This window comes from Hippichthys cyanospilos, chromosome 18 (assembly GCF_059441005.1).
Source record: "Hippichthys cyanospilos isolate Australia breed blue-spotted pipefish chromosome 18, RoL_Hcya_1.0, whole genome shotgun sequence".
NCBI lineage: Eukaryota > Metazoa > Chordata > Actinopteri > Syngnathiformes > Syngnathidae > Hippichthys > Hippichthys cyanospilos.
Window position 1 is genome coordinate 8,702,172 of NC_142386.1, and position 24,618 is coordinate 8,726,789.

General features: G+C 39.7%; 2 protein-coding genes across 15 annotated transcripts in view; both read right to left on the reverse strand.

Annotated features, from left to right (window-relative positions):
- Positions 1-9,016, reverse strand: part of rnf43 (ring finger protein 43) — a 90,188-nt gene extending 81,172 nt beyond the window's left edge. The window contains exon 1 of the mRNA XM_088439976.1: positions 7,866-9,016. Within this exon, the coding sequence (XP_088296102.1) occupies positions 7,866-8,087 (222 nt within the window). The 5' untranslated portion in view covers positions 8,088-9,016. The remainder of the gene's footprint in view (positions 1-7,865) is intronic.
- Positions 9,017-14,551: 5,535 nt separating this feature from the next.
- LOC148408866 (RNA-binding protein Musashi homolog 2) overlaps positions 14,552-24,618 on the reverse strand; it is a 274,095-nt gene continuing 264,028 nt past the window's right edge. For 6 of the 14 annotated variants that reach the window (XM_088440594.1, XM_088440589.1, XM_088440595.1 and 3 more), the window contains 2 exons: positions 21,244-21,315; positions 14,552-19,485 (listed from right to left, as the gene is read on the reverse strand). In XM_088440594.1, the coding sequence (XP_088296720.1) occupies positions 21,274-21,315 (42 nt within the window). In that variant the 3' untranslated portion in view covers positions 14,552-19,485; positions 21,244-21,273. Of the gene's footprint in view, positions 19,547-21,243; positions 21,316-24,618 lie in introns of all 14 variants that reach the window. The other 8 variants (XM_088440588.1, XM_088440585.1, XM_088440593.1 and 5 more) reach the window with 3 other exon arrangements.

Consider the following 24,618-nt stretch of genomic DNA (forward strand, 5'->3'; position numbering starts at 1 on the left):
TTACTTTTTAGTCATATCACCCAGCCTTACAGTTCCTGGTTCAAATCTTGGGTTAGGATCACTGGACTACAGGATTACTACAGCATTTGGGAGGTGGGGTACTCGATTATTAATGGAATTGATACGATAGTTTGAAAGATTGCATTGATAGACCGAAACAGATATGCACATTCATAGTGTCATTTAAAAGTGGGGCAATCAAGCTTGTAACTTTTTTTTAAAGGTATAATAGCTTGATTAATTTGTGCAAATCAAAATGGTCGACGTCATCAGTTCAATTGAAGTTCTGTTTCTGTGAAAAAAGGGGCATTCGGGGACAAACGTCAACCATTTAAAATCATGATCTGGCCTAATGTGATTGTTCACATTCCTTGGTAAGGCCAAATAAAGTTCAGTCACACACTGACGTCTATTTCCATATGGCCATTGGTTCAGCCTGTTATTACATTTCTATCGCCCTTGACTTGGCATTGCCTCGAACGCACCGCGGCGTGCGTGTGCGCTATAAAGACCGGAGTGGACTAATGGCAGTTGAGGGATCCCGCAGTCTGCAGCACAGGAAGCAGGCCGAGTGCTCTCCCGTTCACCCTCTTCCACAGGCGATGGCTGTTAAGATGTTTCTTATGGCACTGCAAGAGTTGGGGGGGGGGGGGGGGGGGGGGGACATGGCAAATCTCTCAGTCCTGCAGGCCTCCTTTTTAAATCATTAGAACACGTCTGGAATTCTTGACTCAATGCATTCTTTCTTGTTTTCAGTTTGACAGCTAACTTCTCTTTTGGTCCAGGTGACTTTAGTCTCATCTTCTCACTTTGGGGTGATGTGGACTCGGTTATACAAACATTAGGGCCTGAACTACATGGATATTTTTTAGGGGGAAGGCCAATGCAGCTTTTTGGCAGAAAAAAAAATACTCATGATGGATTAACCGTGCGATTAATTAAAAATGTTACAATGCATAAAACACCACTCCCAATGCATTTCAATAGGTGTCAATCATGCGGATTTGCAATACTGTATTTAAGGTCCAGCCTGGTTTTGATATAAATCTGGTTTATGTCTCTGAAAACGAAACGAGATATTGATAAATTCTGATTCTACACTAATTTCCCTTTAAAATTATAATAATATACAGAGATAGCTTGAAAACTGACAATTTAAATGTTGCCAAAACCAAATCCCTCATTCAGAAAAAAAATACACATTTAAAGTTTTGCTACATTCATCTAGTAATGGTGTGCATTTAGTACCAATCCCTTATTTTCACGCGATCCCAAAATGGACATCTCCGTCAACTCAAAATCAACCTTCGTGACTTGAGCCTGCTTTTGTAAAACTGTATCATATATATAATGTATTAAAAAAAAAACTTTTTGGGTCACAGAATGCATCACATGGTGCAATTAATTAAGTTATAAGGGCATGAGTAATTCTTGTAATACGCGTTTGTGTTTGCATTGTTCACCAAATCATCGCTTGCAAAAAATTGTGTTTTGCTGAACGACCGCGTCATCAAACTTCATGATACAAATTTAGGGAAACAAGGCTTTTTGTGTGGCAAATCATGACACCAGTGTGACTTGTATACAATTGCTGTAAATGGTTAGAATACACAAAAGGTCAAAAGTTACAAAAATTGGCAAACATCGGCTACCTGGCTGATTAATTTTGGCCGATGTTAGAAGGGCTGATCGGCTGATTAATTGGCCATTTGAGGCGAATATTGCAAATTGGGGTGATCTGCGCTACACATGCCATTAAAAAGCATCACAATGCAAAGTATCTGCTCCCAGTATTGTGGCAGTGTGCAGCCACGGGGAGCCCTGGACAAGCTTTTATCTCATCCAGGGAGATAGGAAGTATGGACAGGAAATCTAGAGGGAGGGGGTGTTGCGGGCCCATATGGGAAGTGCAGTGTAAACACTCTTGGTTTTTAATCATCTCAGCTCACGTTCAAAACTGGACACACTTTGATGTTCTCCCTCGGAGCCCCCTCCGCCCTCTCATCCCTCGTTCCCAAAGGCCTGCGCAGATGCTCAGAGGCAAACACACCCCACAGCATGTAGGGGCCGCGACCAGGGCTCGGGCAACGAAAGGGAGGCGTTCGATACTTTGCGGGACGTTTGAGAGGGCTTTAAAGAATGTGAAGTGGCGTAGCGTTAACTGGAAAGTGCCCGGCATGCTTTAATTCCGGTGCCAAAAGGCCCAAAGGTCAAGCCTCGAATATACAAAGAAGCAGAAAGCCAGCTGAAGATTTACAAAAACTCAAGCTGGTTAATAGCTTTCACAATGTTTAGCCTCCCCTAATTGGCGCAAATCCCAATGGAAGATGAACTCCGAGTCCTTCTCTCAACAAAAGTCAAGATATCATTGCCGGTCCTCTCAAGTTCAAAGTGATCCCAGAAGCCTTTGCACTTTTTCGACGGGCACCGTATAAGCTCGATGTCTGGAAAGGGGATACGGTCGAAAATGCCTCTGTGCTTTCTCCTAATAGCGTTGCCAGACGAGAGCTAAGTGCTCCAATGAACATGTCCATTCAGGGGACGGGGCACGCGTCCAACACGGCCACTGTTTAATAGACCACAGGGAGATGTGTACTAAAGCAAGGTCTTACCATTGCAATACACAGAGAGGAAGTGGGAATGCAGCCAATGAATTTTAGCTAATATTCAATGCAGGCTGTCTTAGATATATTGTATACAGCGGTGCCTTGACTTAAAAGTTTGTGTTCCGTGACCAAGGTAGTAACTGTATTTACTCGTATGAATCAATATTCTCCATTGAAATGAACTGCAAAGCCGTTCAGCTTTTTTGTTTTTGTTTTACTTCATTATACTCTGGGCATTTTTTTCTTGATATTTAACCTGCGTGAATCCAAGCATGGGCCATTATTAGCTTCTGATTGTGTGATAACCATGAGTAAAAATATCACGGTGTCTTAATTTTGCATCTAATTATTTTCAGACAGCTAGTTAAGTCAACTCTACAAGCATTAGTGATACTGTATCACCGACCTGCCCTGCACTTCCATGAATATCCGCTGTGAGGCGCACTAGATCTTGAAAAAAGTCTTGTTTTGAGAGCCATCTTGTAAGATTCAAACAGGGAGGGCATGCTAAGCATCATGACTTGATTTCGATTGGCAAAGCTTCATCCAATCATCTCCCAGAAGTGGGCAACGTCATCAAAATTCAGCATATTTATTGGTTTAGGCAGGCAAGCGTGTCATGTCTTCCAGAAAACAAAGAGAAAAAACAACTTCCATTGACGTGCATTCAAAAGGCGGCTTGTTTGAGTCGACTTTGCAGGCAACCAATCATATGCTGTCCTGTCTGAAGCCTCTGTTGTTAGATTAAGCAAAAAAAAGAAAAGCAATCATTACCATTTATAGATAGTTTTAACAGTTATTCAAACCTTGACCTTTTTTAACCTCAAGCAGGTTATCATCGGCCCATGCCTACTTGAATTGCACTTTTTTGTCTAACTGAAAGTCAGTGAACAATTGAGCCCGATTATCGGGACAGATTCAACACAAGCGAGGGTTCTTCGGGGGACCCCCTCCTCTCATTCGCTGCGAGGTAAAAATATAAAGCAGTCTGCACAGGCCCTTGAGAGCCTGTTGGAACAAGCCTGAGCTGCAACAAAGAGCATCCTGCAGCATCTGACAAATCGAGGCCTTGCTCATCACCGACAGGACCGAGATACCCGGTCGGTCCCTTGGAGATCAAGCTGTTTGTAATCCTTATGGCAGCGATGTTCAAACTCTTTTGCCCCAAGATCGACTTTTCCAGTCGCCAACTTCCTGGTGGACGTCGCCGCAGAGTGCCAGAACTATCGACTGCCAATATAGTAGTTCAGCACCATATAGCACAAATAATGGATAATTCCTTAAACTTCTTATATTATTATTTGTTATTATTATTTTATTTTTTAAGTGGGGGTCGGGGGTAGGAGTCATTTCAGTAAATTTTGGAACACAAGCAGACACATTTTTCTCACGCTTAGAACCCTGCGGCTCCTAGTCCAGTGTGACTTAATCAAAGTTATTTTCTTATTATTTTTTACTAGCCACTGGAAGCGATCACCCACTAAACAAGGGATACAGAAGAAGACACTATAGAAGTATTGATTTTGAGTTTGAACTGCTATTTTACTAACCACCAGGGGACACTCTCCACTAATAAACACAACAGTTATGTTACAGTTGCGTTGGTGCAGTATTCGAACAATTCAAGTGTGTCAGTGTTATGTTGAAAATATTTTGGTGCGGCTCTTATTTCTAAACATGAAGGCATGTACAGTCTGTGTTGAAGGCATGATGCAAATTAGAAAAAAAAAGTTTTAAATTAAAAAAAAAAAAACTATCTGCACAAATATCTGATATTACAATGTGCTGCTTGTAGGTTGGTGCAGCCTAGACATGACAAAAATAGATTTTCTTTTTTTTTTTTTTTTTTTGCTGCATCTTATAATCAGGTGCGCCTTGTAATCCGAAAACTATAGTACGCGATTGACGGAATATTTTAAAAGGATTTGATAGTGACAGCCATACATTATATATAACCTGTTACATACACATTTTCAGACCCATTGTTACCGCCTATGTATTATTATTATTTTTTTTTTTGCAAGTCACGCAATGTCATGCAATTTACCGATACTACCATCGGGATCGACCGGTCGACCATGACTGACGCAATGAGCACCCCTGCCTGACAGTACACAGTAAGTTGCCAAGACCCAGTGACAGCAGCTTTGACAAGCCAATCATCTCTAGCTCCATTGTTGCAAGCACATTTCTGTTCACAGATTTTTTACAAGGAAGAGAAGTTTTACAAGGACTAATAAGGAATGCCGGAATTCCCGGAGTGCGTTTGATCTGAGCAATGCGAGATCAGAACTTGTTTTCCCACAAAGACCCATTGAGCTGTAAGTGGAGTGGCTTGTCAGCGTGCCTAATGGAGAGCTAGCGCTGTGAAAATGGTCATTATTAACAGTGGCAGAACCTCAAACACCTGGTGAGCGAAGAAAGACAAGATCCTACAGTTCACGTCTACCGGACCGTTTCTCGGGAGACGGTAAATAAATTGACAGAGTGGAGCTTTACGGCCAGGCAACCTTAATCCAATCCTGAATGCGAAATATGCAGGATGAAAAGGAACACATATTTCTAGATTTGCTAGCAGGGTACCAGTGCGCTTAAAAAAAAAAAAAAAAAAAAAAACGTAAACTCAAATTACAGTGCATGGTTTACAATATGTCATTTAACTGTTTTCTACAACCACACCTTGATAATAAAGTTTTCGGAGGAAGAGTTGATGTTAAACATTTGGGCACAAGGAAACGCTGCAGCCGAGACATGAGCGATGTTTTTTTTTTTTTTTTTGCGTAAAACTAAACTGAGTTCTACGACGGCACTCAAAGTGACAAGTATGTCAGCGCGATTGTTAAGATATTCAGATGTTGGACTGTCACGAGGTGAGTTGGAAGGGTGAGATTTGGGGAGGGAGATGCAAGGTCATCGCAGGATAGAAGACGGCAACAAGTGCAGGTGGCACTGGCTTATTTGAACAACTCGGATAAACAAAATATTTGTTTTGACCTTTTTTCAGCTATTAGATAACTGAACTTCAGCTTTTACACTGTTGAAAAAAGGTGAACTCCAAAAAATTACAGCAACAAATTAACAGAAAACCTTATGCACATCAACAAAATATGTTAAGTGTTCCTGTTTTCCAGCAACAAAGAAATAATTGTGACAGTCTGTGAACACAACTCAGCAAAAATATTTCACTCATTTTGTTGTGTTTTCTATAATCGTTTCCAGAAACGCCAGTACTTATATTCAAGTTTTAGCCCCAAAACATAAAAGTTGTGTTTTTAAAACGCGGGTGCTTGGATATCCTCTAACTGATGACTGGTGTACGTATTCAGGTTTCTCTTACTTGGCTCCATAAGTGGGGCACTTATTTTTAGAAACAGAACACCATTGCAAACTGTAACAAATATTGACATTACATAACGAATGCCACTCATGGAGTGTCAATCAAAGTTGGATACATAGTGTACCTCGCTGATATGTGATCACCATATTATGCTATATATCATTTGCCCTCATTAGATTTGTGGTTAACGACTGTGAGGCAGATGTGCTATGCTAGGTGTCCAAACAGTGGCCCAGGGGCTATTTGCGGCCCGGAACGGCCTGCAGCATATTAAAAAAAAACATTTTGACGTAGCCTGCAATTCTATTCAAAAAAAGTTTTGATGGGAGACAGCGTTGTGTGGAAAAAAAGTGGTGTCCAAACTATGAAACAGGGTCATTTGCAGCAGGCCATCCACATTTTTCTGGCCTGCAGCATGTACTAAAAAATTATTTTGACATGGTCAGCAATGCTACTAAAAAGGTAACAAAAACTCGGGTTCAATTGCAGCCCAACATCCACATTTATGTATTTTTTAAATATATTAAAAATGCATTTTGAAAAAAAAAAAAAACATTATATAGACATCTCTCGCTTTTTTTCCTTATATGCAACAATGAGAGAAATTTTTCTGGAAGCCCCTGTATTATGCACTCACATATTTTGTTTGGTGGTGTGCCATATTTGCTTTTGTTTATTTTTTTTGTTGGATATAAACTGGGGACCCTCTCAAATATAAATCTTCTAGCAAAGTCCAACTACAAAATTCTGCATGAAACATTTCCACACTGTGAAAACAGCCTGACATTGTAGGACATGGAGACCTTCTTCAGTAACTGTCGGTTTGTCGTTGTTGGAAATTTATCCAAATGATCATCAATCAGTCGCTTTGTCAGCCAAGTATTAACAGCACTTCAGTCATCATTTTCATTGCCTACATTTGTAACGCCAAAAAAAAAAAAAAAAAAAAACTGAAAAACAACAGTCAAATCGGCATCGTCCTAAAAATAAAGCTAATGTTAAATCCTAGAGTCTACACGTCATTCACTCAGTCATCCAAATAGGTTAGACAAGCTCGTGACAAAACTACGGTGGCCCTGGAAGGCAAAATCACACAAATTAAAACCTAACCGAACAGAAAAGGTAATCGTAAACAAAAACGCCTTACAAGAGATAAGCGGACAAGAAAAAAGGAAAGCAAAAGTTGGCTGACTCTTGGGAAGCAATCTGATAGGGCCACGATTCTGATAGTGGCAACAACATTTGATTTGCTGATAGTGCTCATATTTAAAAGGAGAAAAAAAAATATCACAGGATTAATTAATATCTTGATGAACATTTTGTATATCCAATCAAGGTTCCCCCTGTCGCCCAATCAGCACACTCTACTCCACCCACACCAACCACTTCTAATAGGGAAAGTTAGAGAGCTCATTTTTTTGAGTGTCCTTTTTATTCTTGCGTGCTTCTTTTTTCTTGCATGCTATTTTTCTCTTGTGTGTGTCTCTCTAGAAATGAATTTTTGTTTGCGATTTAATTTTTTGTTTGTTTACTGTTTTAGTGTGTGATTTGCACTTCGGGGCCACCGCACAAACCACACTAAATCCACGCTACAATGTGCAATCACATCCACTAGAGAGCATTCACATCATTGCGTTTCAGGCAGCTTTTCAACCTCTGGAATCATTCTTTTGAAAGGCCTTTGACAGAAATTGGCGCACAAAACACAATTTATATGTGAGCAGATATCATCTGTCACTCCCACGGGCCTATATGTCGTTTTTCAATTTTTCTGTGGAAAATACCATGTTGGTGACCAGGGATTTCTTTATGCAACTTGCCAATAACACACTATTATATACAGTATATAGTGTTCAAGTTCACGTGTAGAAGATCAAATACGGCTTGCTATAACGATTGGAAAAAACTGGACGTGGTCCTACCTGCATGAGTTTCCCCTCGGCGTACCCGGCGCTCCCTCCCACGAAGACCCCCTCCAGAGTGATGGGGCTCCCCGCCGGGTCGTGCTTCAGCAGCGTCACCTTGATGAGCGCTCGCAGGGCCGGCCTCTCGGAATCGGGGCCCGGCTGGCCCAGCACCACCTGCAGGGCCGCCATGAGCAGCCACGGCCAGAGCCCGGCCAAGCGCCACGGGGGGACCGTCATGGCCTCGGCTGCAGCGGCGGAGCCCGGCCGCACATGTTGGACTTCAAAGCAGGCAGCAGGAAAACACCGACGAAGCTTTTGTTAGTTCTTTTTTTTTTTTAAAGTCCACACTCTTTAAGATTTTTTTATTTTATTCTTTTAGTCAATGCAATCCAAGCTCACACGCGGATGACCGCATACTTCCATTCAGTTAATATTCAAGCGTGAATTCAGCAGCATATTCCGATTCCATGGCATTAGAAAAAAAAAAAAAACTCCAGGTTGCAAGAAGCAAGTCCATCCAATAAGTCTCCGCACGTGCTCCATGCGCGTGTCGAATCTCATTTAACTTCACTTCTCATCATTAAAAGTAAAAAAAAAAAAAAGTTGGCATAAAAGTAATGGTACTCCACAAGGCTGCACCTTTACCAATCCCACTCGTGAAGTTGACAAGCGGCGTGGCGAGATCGCGAGTCCCGAGGGCGCCACATTTTTCAAGCCGCACACGCACGCGCACACGGAAGACACAAGTTGGACTTCAAAGGCGGCCGTTCAGCCGAGCCAAATGGTTAAGTAACATGTTTACAACCCCGACGGTGCGAACATAGTTGTTCCCAAAAGATTTCAGACACACTCGAGTAATCTCCGTCCGGTGGCGTCCTTTCCTTCCCCGTCAATTCAAAGTTATTCCCATTTCAAGTCGGCTTGTACAAAAGTGGATCGCGTCCCCGGAGGTCGGTCACCGGCGGCTGCCGCGGCAGCAGACGCCACACTTTGCGGAACACATGCGCTCCAAACTCCATGCGATCTTCATGTAAAGTCGGTCAACTTGGGAAACGGCGTGTACAGTTCTCACGTACACACGCGCGCGCGTACACACGCACCCCGTCCCACTAATCTACTCTTCGTGCGTGTGACGTTCACTCCACGCCACCGGGAGATCTCATTTACAGCCGCTACCTGCTCACTTGATCTGATGCCTTCAGGGTCACTTCGCAATCGGCCAAGGCATGTCGCCCAATAAAAAAGGAGGTAAAGTGGGAGGGTTTTTAGATTAGAATAAGCCGTGAGTTTTCCATTATTTGCCAACTACACAGTACGTTTGCGAATGGTGTTTCGTAGAAGTCAGGGTGGTGAAAATGCTTTAGTTTTTTCCGAGTTGACATGAAGGCAACGGCATAAGTCTTTGGAGGGCGTTTTGGGTTCTCCACACCGGAATGAGATATAATAAAAACATGCAAATAGCTCTCTCTAGTGGTTTGCTGTGCAACTCACAAGCGAAGCATCTGCAATTAGCATACATCTCAATCACGTTTGTTACGGAAAAGTTTGAAGTCAATTAATTATTTCAATCCACAGACATATTTTATTTTATTTGAGTCCCAACATTCAATCCCAGTCACTTATTCATCAAGTATTTGTGGTAAAGAAGTGTCTAAAAATGTCTGGTACTAAACGAATTGAGAACTAAAGTCATCAATTTAGTTTCATACTAAAGCAGTCAATTGTTTCATCCATTATCGAAAGATGAGCCATGGCAGGCATCGTCAGTTACTTTCTGTTTACCGCTTTTTTTCTTTTTATTTCGTGGTGGATTCTGTTGAATTCAGTTTGCAAAACAAAGTTAGAAAGAAAAGCAGATTGACTGCAGTCAAGCACATTTCCGCAGCGTCTGATTGGGTGAATAATACTCACGTGCTCACAGCTGGACTCTCATATCACCATTGCCAACAATTTCATAAATCAGCCTTACTACAATTGCCCTTAGGAATGTAATCGACAGAACGGGGGTGGTTGATTTATCGGACACTGTGCGGCCCGGTCTCGAATCGGGAAAATGGCTCGTAGCTATATTTATTTTTGGTTTCCCACAAGTTGTCGCCGACAGCATTTTTCATATTGACCAGTAGATGGCGACAGTGTAACGTCTGTAGACGATCGTGCCACGGATTTAAAATATGAGTGTGTAATATAACGGAAATAGTATTCTGGAATGATCATTTTCTTAAATCACACAACCCCTACCTACACACGTGGAGAAAATTGTCGGTACGCCTCTGTAGGCGGATTAAAAATAAATTAACAAATTATGATAATCATAACAAAAATGACCACAATTTAAGATATTCCTCTGGTAAATTTATTTTCTATCTTCTCAAGGGGATCCATCATGGTAATGGTACGCCTGTTTCACGAGTTTATTTAATTTAGAAAAAGCTGTTGAACTCCACCTCAAAAGTAATTCTTATTTTACAGTGATCATTTTTATTCAGGTTTTATTGCTATTACTTCAAAAAATATTTCATTGTCCCCTGCTCTTTCTTTAACAAAGACATACCAATACATTTTCTCCAAGTGTAAAACACTGGCGTCCTCAGGCGAGGCTCTGTCGCCACCTCTTGGTCAGTAAACGTTGTTGTTGACAACTTCCGTGAAATTTATTTTGTAGTTTTGTCTCGTGCAATATTCTAATTTGGTTTAGGTTAAAAAAGAAGAAAGATCAAAATGATTTGACTTTTTTTTATTCCAGACAAGAAACAAGAATATCGGAGCTTTATTTCTATTTTTTAAACGCTCATGCTTCAATCAATCAATCAATCAATCAATCAATCAATCAATCAATCAATCAATCAATCAATCAATCAATCAATCAATCAATCAATCAAATTTTATTTGTATAGCCCTAAATCACCGAAGTCTCAAAGGGCTTCACAGATGAAAAGAAGTCGTACAGAGACATCTTTTCAGTGTAAGGTACACAACAGCATCCCCTGTCAAAGCTCCCAGAAGAGGAAGCAAAAACTCAAAAACCCCAATTAGGGGAAAATCAGAAACCTCCAGAAGGGACCACAGGTGGGAGGAGCCCCCTTCCAGCTTCCTTCATGCTTGTCAAAAGAAATGCGCCTTACGGTTCATGTTTTTTGTTCCAATTCAATAGGATGGAGGACAAAAACAGTATAATTCTCAGTGGTTTCTTTTGCCTATTTTTACTGCTGGGTTTTTCTTTACATACTTTACATATATTGTGACGTTTTCCCGATTAAACCATTATTTTTTAAGATGGGGGCTGAGGGGGCTGTCATTTCCATTTATTTCAAAGGGAAAAGATGGTTTGTACCACAAGTCACGCAACGATTGAATCTGGTATCTCAAGTCAACTGTACTGTTATAGACAATATTCCACAAAAATATTATTAAAAATATTTCATGGTTCTCATTTCCCAAAGTTTGACTCCAAGTGAATCTATTTGTTTGTTTTGCCTCTCTACCTTGACCTTTACTCCGAAATTTCTAAGCGGCAGCATGCGTGTGACTATTTGCATTGGCACAAGGTCATGTGGTTAATGCACATTTGAGTTGTCATGGACTCTTAAGTGGTTTTTAATCAGCAATTATTAGCGAATGGAGTGGCTGTGCGGGCGATGCTGAGAGCGGGCCCATCAATGTCACGTCAATTTGCATGGCAGCCTCCACATTAGAGGTGCATTCTGGGCGGCAGCCGCCACCTGAGTTCCTCATCTGCACTCCAGCACACACACGCGCGCACACGCGCACGGAGGCAAGCGGCCATCGACTCCATTACACAGCCCTGTCAAAAAAATGTTCCGCTGCCAGTGAGGAACAACCATTACAGGCCTGCGAGGGGAGATAATTTAGCGACGCACATAAAATCAAGTGCTTGTACCTTACTCATTATATAGGAATTCGTACATAATGGCGGGCTCGTGTAGGCGTTTCCCAGCCATTTTCAAGGTCTAAACACAGCGTGATTATTTAGAATGATGTCCTAAATAAATAGCTGTCATTTTCAGCTATACCTGTAATTGCCAATTTAGCATGCTGGTGCCTCTGAGTAGCTTTTAATTACCGTTAATAAATGCTGAGGCGAGTGTGTCCTGCACTCATGAATATGCATTGCCATGGCGTTCGCCGCATGCCTTTCACACACTCAGAGGTGGAAGCGGACCTTCTCCGTGACCGTCTTCCTTGTCGCCATGGTGCCAGGCTGCACTTCGATGACATTTGCCATGTGTGGCAAGTAACGGTCCACGTATCTGTTCAGGGTTTCGTGACGGCTGGGGGGCGTGCACTAAAATCAAGCAAGACAGAAATTCAAATGCATAATGACCCGATTTCAAATGCAGCTCGCTCTGCCCTTCCTGTGTGGAGTTTGCATGCTCTCCCCGAGCCCGAGCACCCCGGTTTACTCCCACACTCCAAAAACATGCATGGCAGAGCTGTTTTGGACATACTAAATTGTCCTTAGTCATGATTAAGTATGTGAGTGGTTGTTTGTGTGCCCTGCAATTGGCCTAGTGTCCGAAGTCAGTTGGGATAGGCACCAGCAAGCCTGCGACCCTTGTGAGGAGAAGCAGCTCTAGAAAAAAGATTTTTCAGATTTAGAAGAGCTGTAGAGCAGGACTGGCAAATCACAAAAGCCCTCCTGGCTGCAGTTTGGACAACCCTGGACAAAGCTAATATTTCTAATGGTGATAGGCATGAATTTTTCCTTAATTGTGGTGCTGAGCTGCATTGGTGGCCCATAGCAATAAACTTGGTGACGTGGTCCAACAACAAAAAAATAGATCTTTGGCAAAAACGTTTGGGCACCTCCGCTGTAAATAAAATGCAGTGAGTCAGTGTATTCTTCCACTGATAATTTTACCTGCTTGACCTTTCCGCTCCGCTCTGACTGCTTTGAATTTAGGGCCAATTAAAAGTGGCATTAAGATCTGCAAGCTGGACACTTTAGAGGTCTACATAGGCTTTAAAACGGACATATTGTGTACAATTAACTGTTTAATTGCTTGTTTACAAATTGTGGGGTCTCAGGAGTACCTACCCAGCCATCAAGTGTGAAATTAGTTTGAAACCTTTTGTTATCTGTGTATTCCTGACGGGAGAGAGAGAGAGAGAGAGAGAGAGAGAGAGAGAGAGAGAGAGAGAGAGAGAGAGAGAGAGAGAGAGAGAGAGAGAATGGGGGGGGGGGGGGGGGGGGGGTCAGCTTTTTCTGTGCGACCGGTACCGAGCGGCTCTCGTGGGTCTAGATACGACAACCGGCAGAGCGGTTCAGAACTCCGCTGATCGATTTGCTTGCCAGGATGACTGATGGTGTAACCACATTACACATCTTTCAAAGCGATAAATTGCGTCGAAATGAGAGTGAACGTAATGTGAATAATGATGACAAATTTAGAAATGGAATGAGTGAATTTCAACCTTTATTAACCTCAACTCATGTGTGTGGTTGTGCTTCCTCGTGTTGATTCATCCTCTTATTCCATCTACAGTCATTTAGTCAGTGAGCCCTAGCTGATATTGATGCTCTTCACGATGATGCTGTTGAGGAAAAAAAAATCTAAAAACGAGCGGTTGATTGGCTTATTTTCCTGAGTGCATCCGTAGGACCGCGTAAGGCCACTAGGGGGAAGCAGAGCTACGCAACATCACTTCCTTAAAGTGTTAGGAACAGAAGTAATAATACTGTATTAACTTAAATATATTATACATATAAGATATATTTATTAGATATATATCTAAGTTAAGATGCTATATATACCATGTATATAGCATCTTTCAATGTTACTTAACTGTAAGCAACTGCAGGATCAGCAAAACAAAACATTTGGAAACACTATCCGAAACACCCATTTTCATATTAAATATTATTTGCACGTACGTATGGACAAAGTTCCTATAGGCACAGTTACTTATTCTATAATTTAAACATACAAATTATTACTCACACTGTTTAAACATATACGTCAAGCAATACATTTTTTTTCAACAAGTAGTTCAGCCAGGTATCTTTTTTATACTCGAACTAGGGTTTCTTCATTCACAAATGAATGCATTTTATGCTATCCTGATATGTTAAATGATTTGAGATGAACTACTAAATAATTATCGGTTTGAAATACATTCTGTGGTGCCATTTCCTTCACATTGAGTCACTGGTGTTACAGTATTGCATATTCTTGCTCTGGCATCACAGTTGCACAGTTCATTTATTTTATTTAATTTTTTATGGATCTAACTATTGTTTGCAACATTTTTAGTATATACTTTTGATGTAATTCAAATTTGAAGATTCAATGGCAATTAATTTCAAAATTACATATTTTGTGTTTTCTAAGGGGGCATCACATGTGTCAGGCCATTTTTAATACGTTTATTATTCTGCTGTGAGTCGGATGTAATCTGTTGTACGAATTTACAGCCAGTAGAGGGTGCTAATGTACATTTATGTACCAGTGACGCTTTAACTCATTCAATCCTAAAGACATATTTTAAAATCTTTTTTTTAAGAGTCCAAGCATTCAATCCCAAATATTTGTTTCTATATATTATTACTAAAGAAGGGTCTAAAATTAGCCGTAGTGTCAATTTTCTTGATTGGCATTTAGGGGCATCAAAGCAGCTTCCAGGGGTGGCACCACCCCCCAAATAAACAGGGAATATATATGAAAACAAACAAAAACAAGTCATATAACAATTCAGTTTATTGTATTTATTTTCCAGACAGACACATCAATTTCTGGACCACAGTAGAGGATGGAAACCTTTCACAGACAATTTTTTTTTGTCAATATTATTATTTGAAAATACAAATATAAAATTAGACTTTCCACATTTGATATGTGAGAGACCCCCATCCATCCATTATTGTTTTCCATATATTTTACAACGGGGCTTTAGCAAGCCTATATGGTAACCTGAAAGATGCTTTCAGATCAGGTCAGTCGAGTTTGTCCGTCTCTCGCCATAAAAAGTCGGTTAACGGAACTGAAAAAAAAAAAAAAGAAAACTCGAAAGAAAAAAGGGGGCAAGTGTTAGGAATGGCCCAAGAGCGACGCACCTGGGATGGGCTCCAACAATGGAAAAGTGACAGGATGGTCCTACTACAATGAGCGCAAGTCTGCAGGCAAGTATTAGTCAGACGGCTCCTACCTAATGAATACAATGCGCAAATACGTACTTGGATATGTCTATTGCATGGGAGGTGGTGATGCTTTTAACCGGAAACTGACTCTAAACGTGCCTTTCTTTTCTGCCATCTTGAAAGCTTCTGTATCGAGTGTGTGAATAGATGTGGCAAGTCAAAAAAAAAAAAGAAAGGGAAGAACTTTGTTGTCATAGTGACAGCCCAGTCTTTCATATAAGATAGCTTGGAGTTAAGGACGGCTTTGTCAAGCCTCTTCTGGGGGTGGCGATGATGGAGAACATTCAAGAGTGGAATTGAGTGGACACGGAGCTGCTGCTTGTCCAGCAGTCAAGATGACAGAAAAGTCAGCGTACGGACCAGCTAAGTGAAGTGTGGCCATTGCCTAGCACTTGCCTCCAGATTCAAGTTTCAATGGATACGGTAGTACACAAACGTCAACACCTTCCAGGTGGACCTTTTTTTTTTTAAGATTTTTTTTTTTTTCTTAAACCAAGTCCCCCTTCCCTCTCCCTGAATGGAGAAGCTAAGTCGACTAAAATGAGTAACATTCATCAGCTGCAAAGCGCTGTCAGTTTGCGATCAAATGAAATGAGAGCCACAGAGCCATGCTACCTTAAAGTCCAAGCTACTGCATCACTACACTACGGAGGCCATTGGTGGCAAAGAAAGTTCAAGTTTTTGTTCTGTTCAGGTGGCTTCATTCTAACGTGGCGCTAATATACGAGTTCTTTCCTAGGCAAAACTATCAGCGATATAGTTTAACTAATGCGAAGGAACACTTTCCATTACCCTGTTGGATAGAAGGCTAAATAGCACAAAGAGGTTCAAATGTCTTGACTTTGCTCAATATTTATAATCGTTTCTCCAAAACAAGATTTCGTGTGTTTAAAGTAAACGTGAATGCTTGTGAGTCATTTGTTTTGATGTCATGATAGGCTTAATTGTTGAATAACAGTCTCGTCGGGAGCGATTTAGCAATCGTAGTTCCTCAAATAGGGACTTCCACATTCATAGAAATGAAATGCAACAATACACTTTACGCACACAATATTCCACAATCATGATTAATCAATTTTTAAAATACTATTTTTGATGAAGTTTTTAACAGATATTTATTTCAGTAAATACAAGAATAAAAATAATATAAAAAATCTATTTTTTCATTTATATATGCATATATATGCATATATATGCATATATATATATATATGTATATGTATATGAAAAAAATCTAGATTTTCATACATATGAAAACAATTCCTATTTTTTCATATATATTAATACTTAATTATTAATTATTAATACTCACTTTGGTGTCCCTAAAAGTAACCCAATAAAATTTTCCAATATTGCATTGGATTACATCCTTGCAATTTGTGCAAAAGCACTTGATCTTCTATCATATGTGACGGCGCTGAACCTTGGTAGGCAACAATTCCTTCCGCTTCTATTACTGAGGGGAGCCAAAAATAAAGGAGGCAAGGCCAGCAAACACCCCATGGTCACTATTTGAGGAACTACGCTTTGACAATTTTCCACTTGAAGCTCTCACGGTTCATAAGACAAAAAAGTTGACAAAATGCTTCAGTGGTTGAATTCGCGGGCCTGGCTTCAATTTTCTCATTCCATTCTATTCCATTTAAATCTCAAGGAGTTCTAAACTGTGCATAAATCACCCTTTAAATAATTGCGCAACACCGCGATGTCGTGCGCACACATTGGCGAGAAATGACTAGCACTCGAACGCCTACGTCAAAACCCATGATAGCGTGTATCCCTCCTGGCGGAGCAAATCAAAGAAAACGCCTTTTGCATATCTAGCGTTAGCATTTAAGGTAGTATGGCACACCCCTTTTAAAAACATTCAAGGGTGGGATATCCAAATAACGCCTGTGTACACTTCCACCTCCCAGCAAGTGTTTCTCTCTATCGTCCATCCGCGAGAGCTTTGGTTCGCTTGAAACCATGCCAGAGAGGTGACGCCGACAACAGAAGAAGAAAAAGAGTAGTAGAAGAAGAAGAAGAAGAAGAGGAAGAAGAAAAAGAAGAACTCAAAGGTCCAAATGTGAAGATGTGCGACTAACATGGTCACCGAGAGAAAATTCTAGTGTATATCTTGACTGGTCCTAAGTCTACTACAGTCACTACATCTATCATATTTATGAGTTCTATAGAACATCTACTTGTACTTAGAGAAGGAAGGAAGAAAGGGAGGGAGGGAGGGAGGGAGGGAGGAGAGGTAGAGCAGAGGGAGAACAACAATGAAGCACTAGACTGGAAGCAAAGACAGCACTGCGTTTACAAGTTATTTCTTTACACACCCATGAAATACATGAATGAGTAACAAAAGATTTTCCGAGGATGGAAAGAGAGAAAAGCAATGAATGCACAGTACATTTTAATAGTATAGTACAATTATTATTCATATAGAAACCACAACAAAATCGAACTAGAAATCAGCAAAGAAGCATCTTTCTTTTTTTTTTTGTTTGTTCTTTTTTTTTTGGGGTAGTTTTACATTTTACATGTGAACATTACAATTTTTTTTTTTCCTCCTTTAAATTCCACACAACTCCATACAATTGACTTTAAAAGTATCCAGCATATTTCTTAACCTGGTTGTTTGGAAATGTAAGCGGGGGAGAACAACAATAAACACAACAACAAAAAAAAAATCGAATAAAATCAGTACATAATTATTATGCAGCAGAACGCGCACCATCCGCCTCCGTGGGATGACCTTGAAATAGCCGACGACGCTCCGGGAGCGTATCATCGTTATTATTATTAGCGAAATGTTTGTGGTTTGATAGTGAGTAATTCAGTGTGTGACCCAGAATAAATACGCTCAGAAGAGTCATGGGTCTAATAAAAGCAAATCAAAGGTCAAACATGTCAACTACTATTTAGCAAGCTGTTAAGTCACCTCGCAATTCAAAGGTGTTTGTCTATTTCCGAATACAGGAATCCCAAAAATCCTTCGCTAATCCCAAAGCACAGGGCCGCCTTTTAAAAAGCCAACATGTACATGTGCAAATAGGAAATGGCCTGTACTTCACTACTCACAGTGCAATGATTTCTTCTTCTTCACTCTCTCTCGCTCTTTTTTTTTTTATATTTAAATAGATCTATGTCAATCATTCAGTGTTTTCATTTACGTGAGAATAAATTAAACCTGCCTGCGATTCCACAACAGATTTCACAAGGCTGAGGTATGGTATCAAAACAAACCCTTTCCTAATTCTTTCCAAAAACTAAAAAACGAAGCGAGTCCGTACATTGTTTGTTCCCAAAAGATCTCGGGAAGGAGCAGGATGATACAAACGATAAGAGAAAAACGAGAAGAGTACAAAAGTGTCCGCATATGCACAAAATGCAATCTAAAAGTACAGTGTGCTTTGGATTAAAATCTTTTTTTTTTTTCTCCACTTCTTAACAGCTTAACAAAAGATACCAATTTGGATCTTTTTTTTTTTTCTTCCTTTTTTTTTTAAATTTCATAAAACTTGACTGAACACACCGTTTGTAAGTTTGCTGGTTTGACACGTTGTAAAACGATTCAGCTTTGACTATTTACAGAGCAACAAGTGTGTGTTGGTCTTAGGGTTGTTACCATCTTTCAGCAGGGAAAAAAAAAAATCAGAATCATAAGTGTTTACAGCTTTTTCTTCTATTCAGACGCTAGAACATATTCTTTGACACACCATCACAAAAATATGCTATTCTCTCACTGAGTTGGTTATATGCAGTGACTGGAATTATATGTACAGCTACATTTCTTTTTCGCAAGTTTGAATTCACAATGTTGTTATATGAAATTTGTTATAGCATATATATATATATATTTATATATATATTTATATTTATATAATATTTATATTTTTCTAAACAACAAAAACAACACTTATAAAAAAAAGGACCATAAAAATATTGGAGTCCTCTTTGTATTGCCCAAAAATAGGTCATCATGGTTAACAATGAGACATCACAAGAAATAAAAGCGCTACTAAGATTTATTACTTTGATACCCTTGTATCCGATTTGCCATAAAATTGACTTTTTTTTTTCCTCAAATCTAAGTCTTGCACAGCGACTTTTTTTGTGTGTGTGTGTTGAGCCTGAAGCTTCATTTCTCCTTCAAGCTACCAAAGACGAAGACATTACAAGCTGAATTTTTTTTTTTTTTGCCCGTCGCCCGCAGTTTAAAAGCAGAAAAAGAAAGAAAATGACACAAAAGTCGCGTGGAACTAAACTGTCAGAGCAACCGAAGCACAGGAAAGAAAATCGGCGGGTGAAAGGGATGTGAAACATCAAACCAAACCAGGCGCTGACGTTATAGGAGGTTTGGAATATAGTACAGCAGTTGTTCTTTTTTTTTTTTTTCTGAGATGACTCAACAGTTTGTTTTTCTTCTTCATATGGTTACCGCTTGCTCGCTCGTTGAGCCTGTCCGCTGTGCCTCAGCAGCGCCACCTGCACATAAAGCCAATTAGAAACTTCGTCCCGTCTTTCCTGGGCCGCCAGACAATCTCTGCTGGAGAGAGGAGAGCACGGCGAGAGGCAGCGGTCAATAAAGTGCAAACGTGTGAAAAGACGAAAAAGGCATGAGAAGAAAATGAATGACGGTGCTGACAAGCGTTGGTGCAGGATGACGTGCGCACATGCTGCAAATATTACACTGCATTCTTAGACTATTTATGAGTCTATTTTGGTTATGGGAGGTGAAGGTGAGATGGAGGCTCTGTCCTTGAAAAGCTCAAGTGAGATTTAGAAACTGTGATGAAGAAAGTAACTTGGCAGAGCTGGAGCTCAGTGTGAGCGTCTGAGTCACCAAGCCACGCGGGCAAACTTGAACACATGACCAACATGAAACGTTTGGTCCTGGGATGCTACGATTGAGATTTGTTAGCCTCATCAAGAAGTACACTTCACTTCGCTAGCGTAAAACTACCCATTTATACAATTTAAACATTGATTTTTTTTACCTAAATTCGAAAGGTGCTTTGCGACACACTTTCCTTTCTAGAAACATTTGATTTTAGATCTGCATGAATTTTCGACCCAAAAACAAATTTTCTGGCTGAAACGTTTGAGTCAGGTTGGTTTCTTAAAAAGTGATCAGTACAAACGGCAACTGTTTGAGGCTGTCAGCCCCAGAGCCATTTATGCTTTTCACGACAGCCTATATGGAGCACTCAAACGCCGCTAGCTAGCAGCTCCTTTATGCTAGAAGCAGCTATATCGGAGCCAGCGATACCAATATACACTGGGAACAAGTGTCGTAAAATTGAATTATAGTGTACTGTATTTTCCGCACTATAAGACGCACTGGATTAACAAGCTCACTTTCAGCAAATGGCCTATTTTAAAACTATCTTCATATATCTGACGCACCACATTACAAGACGCATAAAATAAAAGCACAGTAGTGGCTGGGGTTGTATTAAGCTTCCATTAGCTAGAGCTGTGCCAAAAAGAATAAGATAAGTCGGTCAAAGTTTATTAAAAGACAATCAGAAATTAATAATAAAAATGATTTGTGGAAAGTGCTATCTGAAGAATGGAATAAAATACCTATTGATTACATTAAAAGACTGTTTAGAGCAATGCCAAGACGAATCAGCATTTTAAAACAATTGATGCTAAAAACCTTAAAATATATTGTTTTGTTGATTTCTGGATTTATTTTCTAAAATTGTGCTTTCTCGTGCACCTTGTCTTCTTATAAATTGCTTCAAAATTGCAGAATGTATGTATATATATATATATATATATATATATATATATATATATATATATATATATATATATATATATATATATATATATATATATATATATATATATATATATAAATATGTACAGCAGCATAACATTTTTGGTTATTATAAAAAAATACTGAAAAAATACTTTATAACTGAAATGCAGTGGTAAAAATTGAAGAATTTACAAGGTAATTAAATTACTTTATTTTTTCGTTTTTAAGTGCACCTAACAGTGCTGAAAAAACAGTAATTTAAAACAATTGAACCAATGAAAAAAAAACAAAATAAAACAACTGACTAAAAATGAAAAATTGCCACTAAAATGAAAGTGAAGCGTACATCTTGGCGCGACTGTGGCGACTGAGAGACACTCAGGCTTTACTCGCAGGTTTGCTCGGTGAACTGATGCGATGAAGATATGGTGAAAAGAAGACTGCTAAAATGCACAATAAATGAAATGCAATACCTCTGATGAGATGGCAAGCGGGCCACCTGTTCAATGGTATCCATTTGTAAAAGCTGTCGCAATCAAGGGGCCCTAAAAGTGTACAGTTAGTGATGTGGTCAGTATGCATTTCAAGGAAAGAAAAGTCAGTCATATCAACAAGCTTTCAACTGAGATTCAGTTAGAGCAGTGCTTCTCAGTTATATTTTGCAAACCCCCACCCCAGGAAATAGAAAACCTCTCTCACCCCCCCGCTCGCCGCGCCGACTATAAAAAGGATAATTATCCATAAAAATTGTATGAGTATCCTTCAAACTGTGTCTGTTTTAACATTAACAACCCAAAAATGTTAAGTACTTTTTTACAGTGTTTATAAATGGACAAAAAAAAAATAACTGAAAAAATTAATTAAGTCCCCAAAATACACACAAAAAGGATAGCTTTACTTATTTTATTGTAAGTACACTTGACATGGCATAAAGGCCATTCTCATCCGTCCGTGTACCTCCTGGTAGCGTTTCGCACACCCCACTATTTCAACGCTGATGCTTTACATCAATCAAACTATCCTCACTTACAGTATATAGCGAAAGAAAATGTCAATTATGATCTCCTTGATGATACAGAACAAGTCTCTAGGGTTAACGCTAGCTGCTATCTATGCCGTGCGTATGGTGCATTCAAATGCAGTTGGGCATTTCAAACACAGACATTGCATTTCTACTTTCATTTGAATACCCTGTAATTATTAGTTATTACAGTATTATTGTTATAGAGGACAGAGTGCACATTCATAAATCAAGCACATGACAATAACGCCATTTGATACACACATTACGCACAGATACTCAAATATAGAAAAACACAGACGCACACACACACGTACACACAAGTGATTAGATATGAGCGCATGGCAGGATCATAAACATCTCAGAATGAGATCACGGTGCCGCTCGGCTAATCAGGCTAGCGTCAGAGTGGCTGCTGACAGGTTGGTGGAAATCACTAGCAAAGAAAGGAGCAGCCCTTTCAGCTGTGATTAGCCGCCGTTATCGCCTCAATCAACTAATTGCGTTCTAATTGTCTTGCATATAAAAACAGTTAAAATCATTACGGCTTCTTTGCAGGCGCTATTTTGATAGTGGCTAAAGGGATTAATAAAAGCAGCCAAGCGTGACTCTGAAGTCGTGTGCAACGCTGATGACGAGGCCCCATCAGCATTCTGCTTTGCTGCCTGATTGGGATGAGATGATTTAATAACGCCGGCATATTGGAATAATTCACCGAGGAGGCTGGAATCTTGACTTCCGCTTTGTTTGCTAACAGAAATGCTAAAAGGCGCGGTATGGAACTATTTGATGTGACAATAACAACATCTGTGCTATGTTAGACTTCATATATATACATATTATATATATACATATATATATATATATATATATATATATATATATATATATATATATATATATTTTTTTTTTTTTTTACACATTAAAAAAAATAACCACTGAAGCAGCATTTGGAAAAGAATACAAACGCTTCAATTCCGTTGGTAAACCCATCGCTGGTAAATCTGCCTTGAAAAGCAGCCAGCCCGATCTTTCCCAACAAATATTTTGCTCCCCAAACCGAGGCCAGCTGATTATGGCTGATAGCCAGTGGACCTCAAACAATTAATAGAGGTTTTACTTTGCAAGCAAATAAAAACCCGCTTTCTGTTTTTCGTTTGGATACCATAAAACAATTATTTGCGCTTGTTTCAATGCAAATGAGGTGACACGGTGTCACACGGACATAAGCCCAGCAACGTAATGCATGGCATACATGTGCTCAACCTCCACTTTGCGGTTAGTGAAACTCAGTTTAATGATGTGTACTATAAAGTTTGCTTCATTTTAGTCCTGCAGGACTAATGGGCTCTTCATTATGCCACCTCAACCCATATGCTAATTACTTTTTATTCCCACAAAGCAGGTGTTATTTGCATAGCCTGTTCTCCCCCAGTCCGTTTAATTGTGTAGCACTATTAAAAGCATGCCCCAACAAGCTGAGTACCAGTCCAGCGGTTCAGCCATGCTTCACCATTCTAGGGCCATAAAACCCAGATGAAATATTCAGTGAGGTCCAAGAGAAAGGAAGCGCCAAGCAAACAAACGGTTTGCTGAGCCATCCAGGTCCAAACAGGAATGTAACAGGGGCCCGTTTACTGGGTCGCTGGGTTGAATAGCAGCAATAACATCAGACTTTTTCATAGAAAAAAGACACTTCAGGGGGTATGTGAGATTTTGACTGGGTTTCTGCTGGTATGGGCCAATCGAAGAATAGGAACAGTTATATTTTCAAAGTAAGAGCAAATGAATTGGAAATAGGGCTAGGAATAAAAGCCGACCAAGTGCACTCGAAAATATCCGCCGCAGAGTCCTGCTGGAATCATGTTTGCAAAGAGCTTTGCTATGGCTCAAAAAGTCATAATCTGCGTTGCTACTGTTAGCTGCAGGCACAGCTTGGTGCTTTGGATTTATGTGGGAGGCTAAACTTGAGCTTGAGCTGCTTCTGTTATCAAAGGTGCCGTTGGGGCCTTATTTATTTATTTATTTATTTTAAGTTAAATTTTCCATTCATCAGACTGATAACTCTCACATACTTTTCCATTTTCACATCTTCCTTCTGCTCTTGAACTTGCCCTGCTACCTACAACAAGAGCCTATCAAGGCTATTCTAAACACTTTGACAGTCAATGTGTTCAGCACTGCTTTCTGTTTTCCAACCCCAACAAATTAAGCCCCAGCTGCATGAAAAGAGATCTAATCATTTCATAGAAAGCATGAAATTAGACATTAAAAATTGACTAATGTGATTAAAAAAAATACCATTTTAACTTTGATAATGCGGATCACTCCTATTCGCAATGTAGTCACTATAACTCAATTTAGCTTCAGTTGTTTCCTGTTACAATAAATTTGCTCTTATTTTGAAAATAAACAGCCATAACATTAGATTCAATATGTTGTTTTTTTGCAGCAACCCTTTTAAAAACTCAAGCACCTCCATTTGGGAATCAATACTCCAGAAAATAATTAGAAAATCTTACCCATCACTGAACATGTTCTCTTTTTGGTTAAACAAATCATAGTCACTTAAGGCAGACTTTTAGGGAAAAAAGTTATCTGTCCTCAATCTATCTTCTCTAAAATCTCCGTTTTTTTTGTTTTTTGTTTTTTTTTACATTTTACCCGTTAACGCAGCAAGCATCGTCTGACCAGTCAGTGAAACTGTGTGTTCCAAGCAGCGCAAATCGAACAAGGACGCCGACAGAGACAAAACCTGCTTGGTGGTGAGGTGAGCCTCAGTTTTGGGACAGCCGAGTTTCTAAAAATAACATTCATTTTGTTGCTA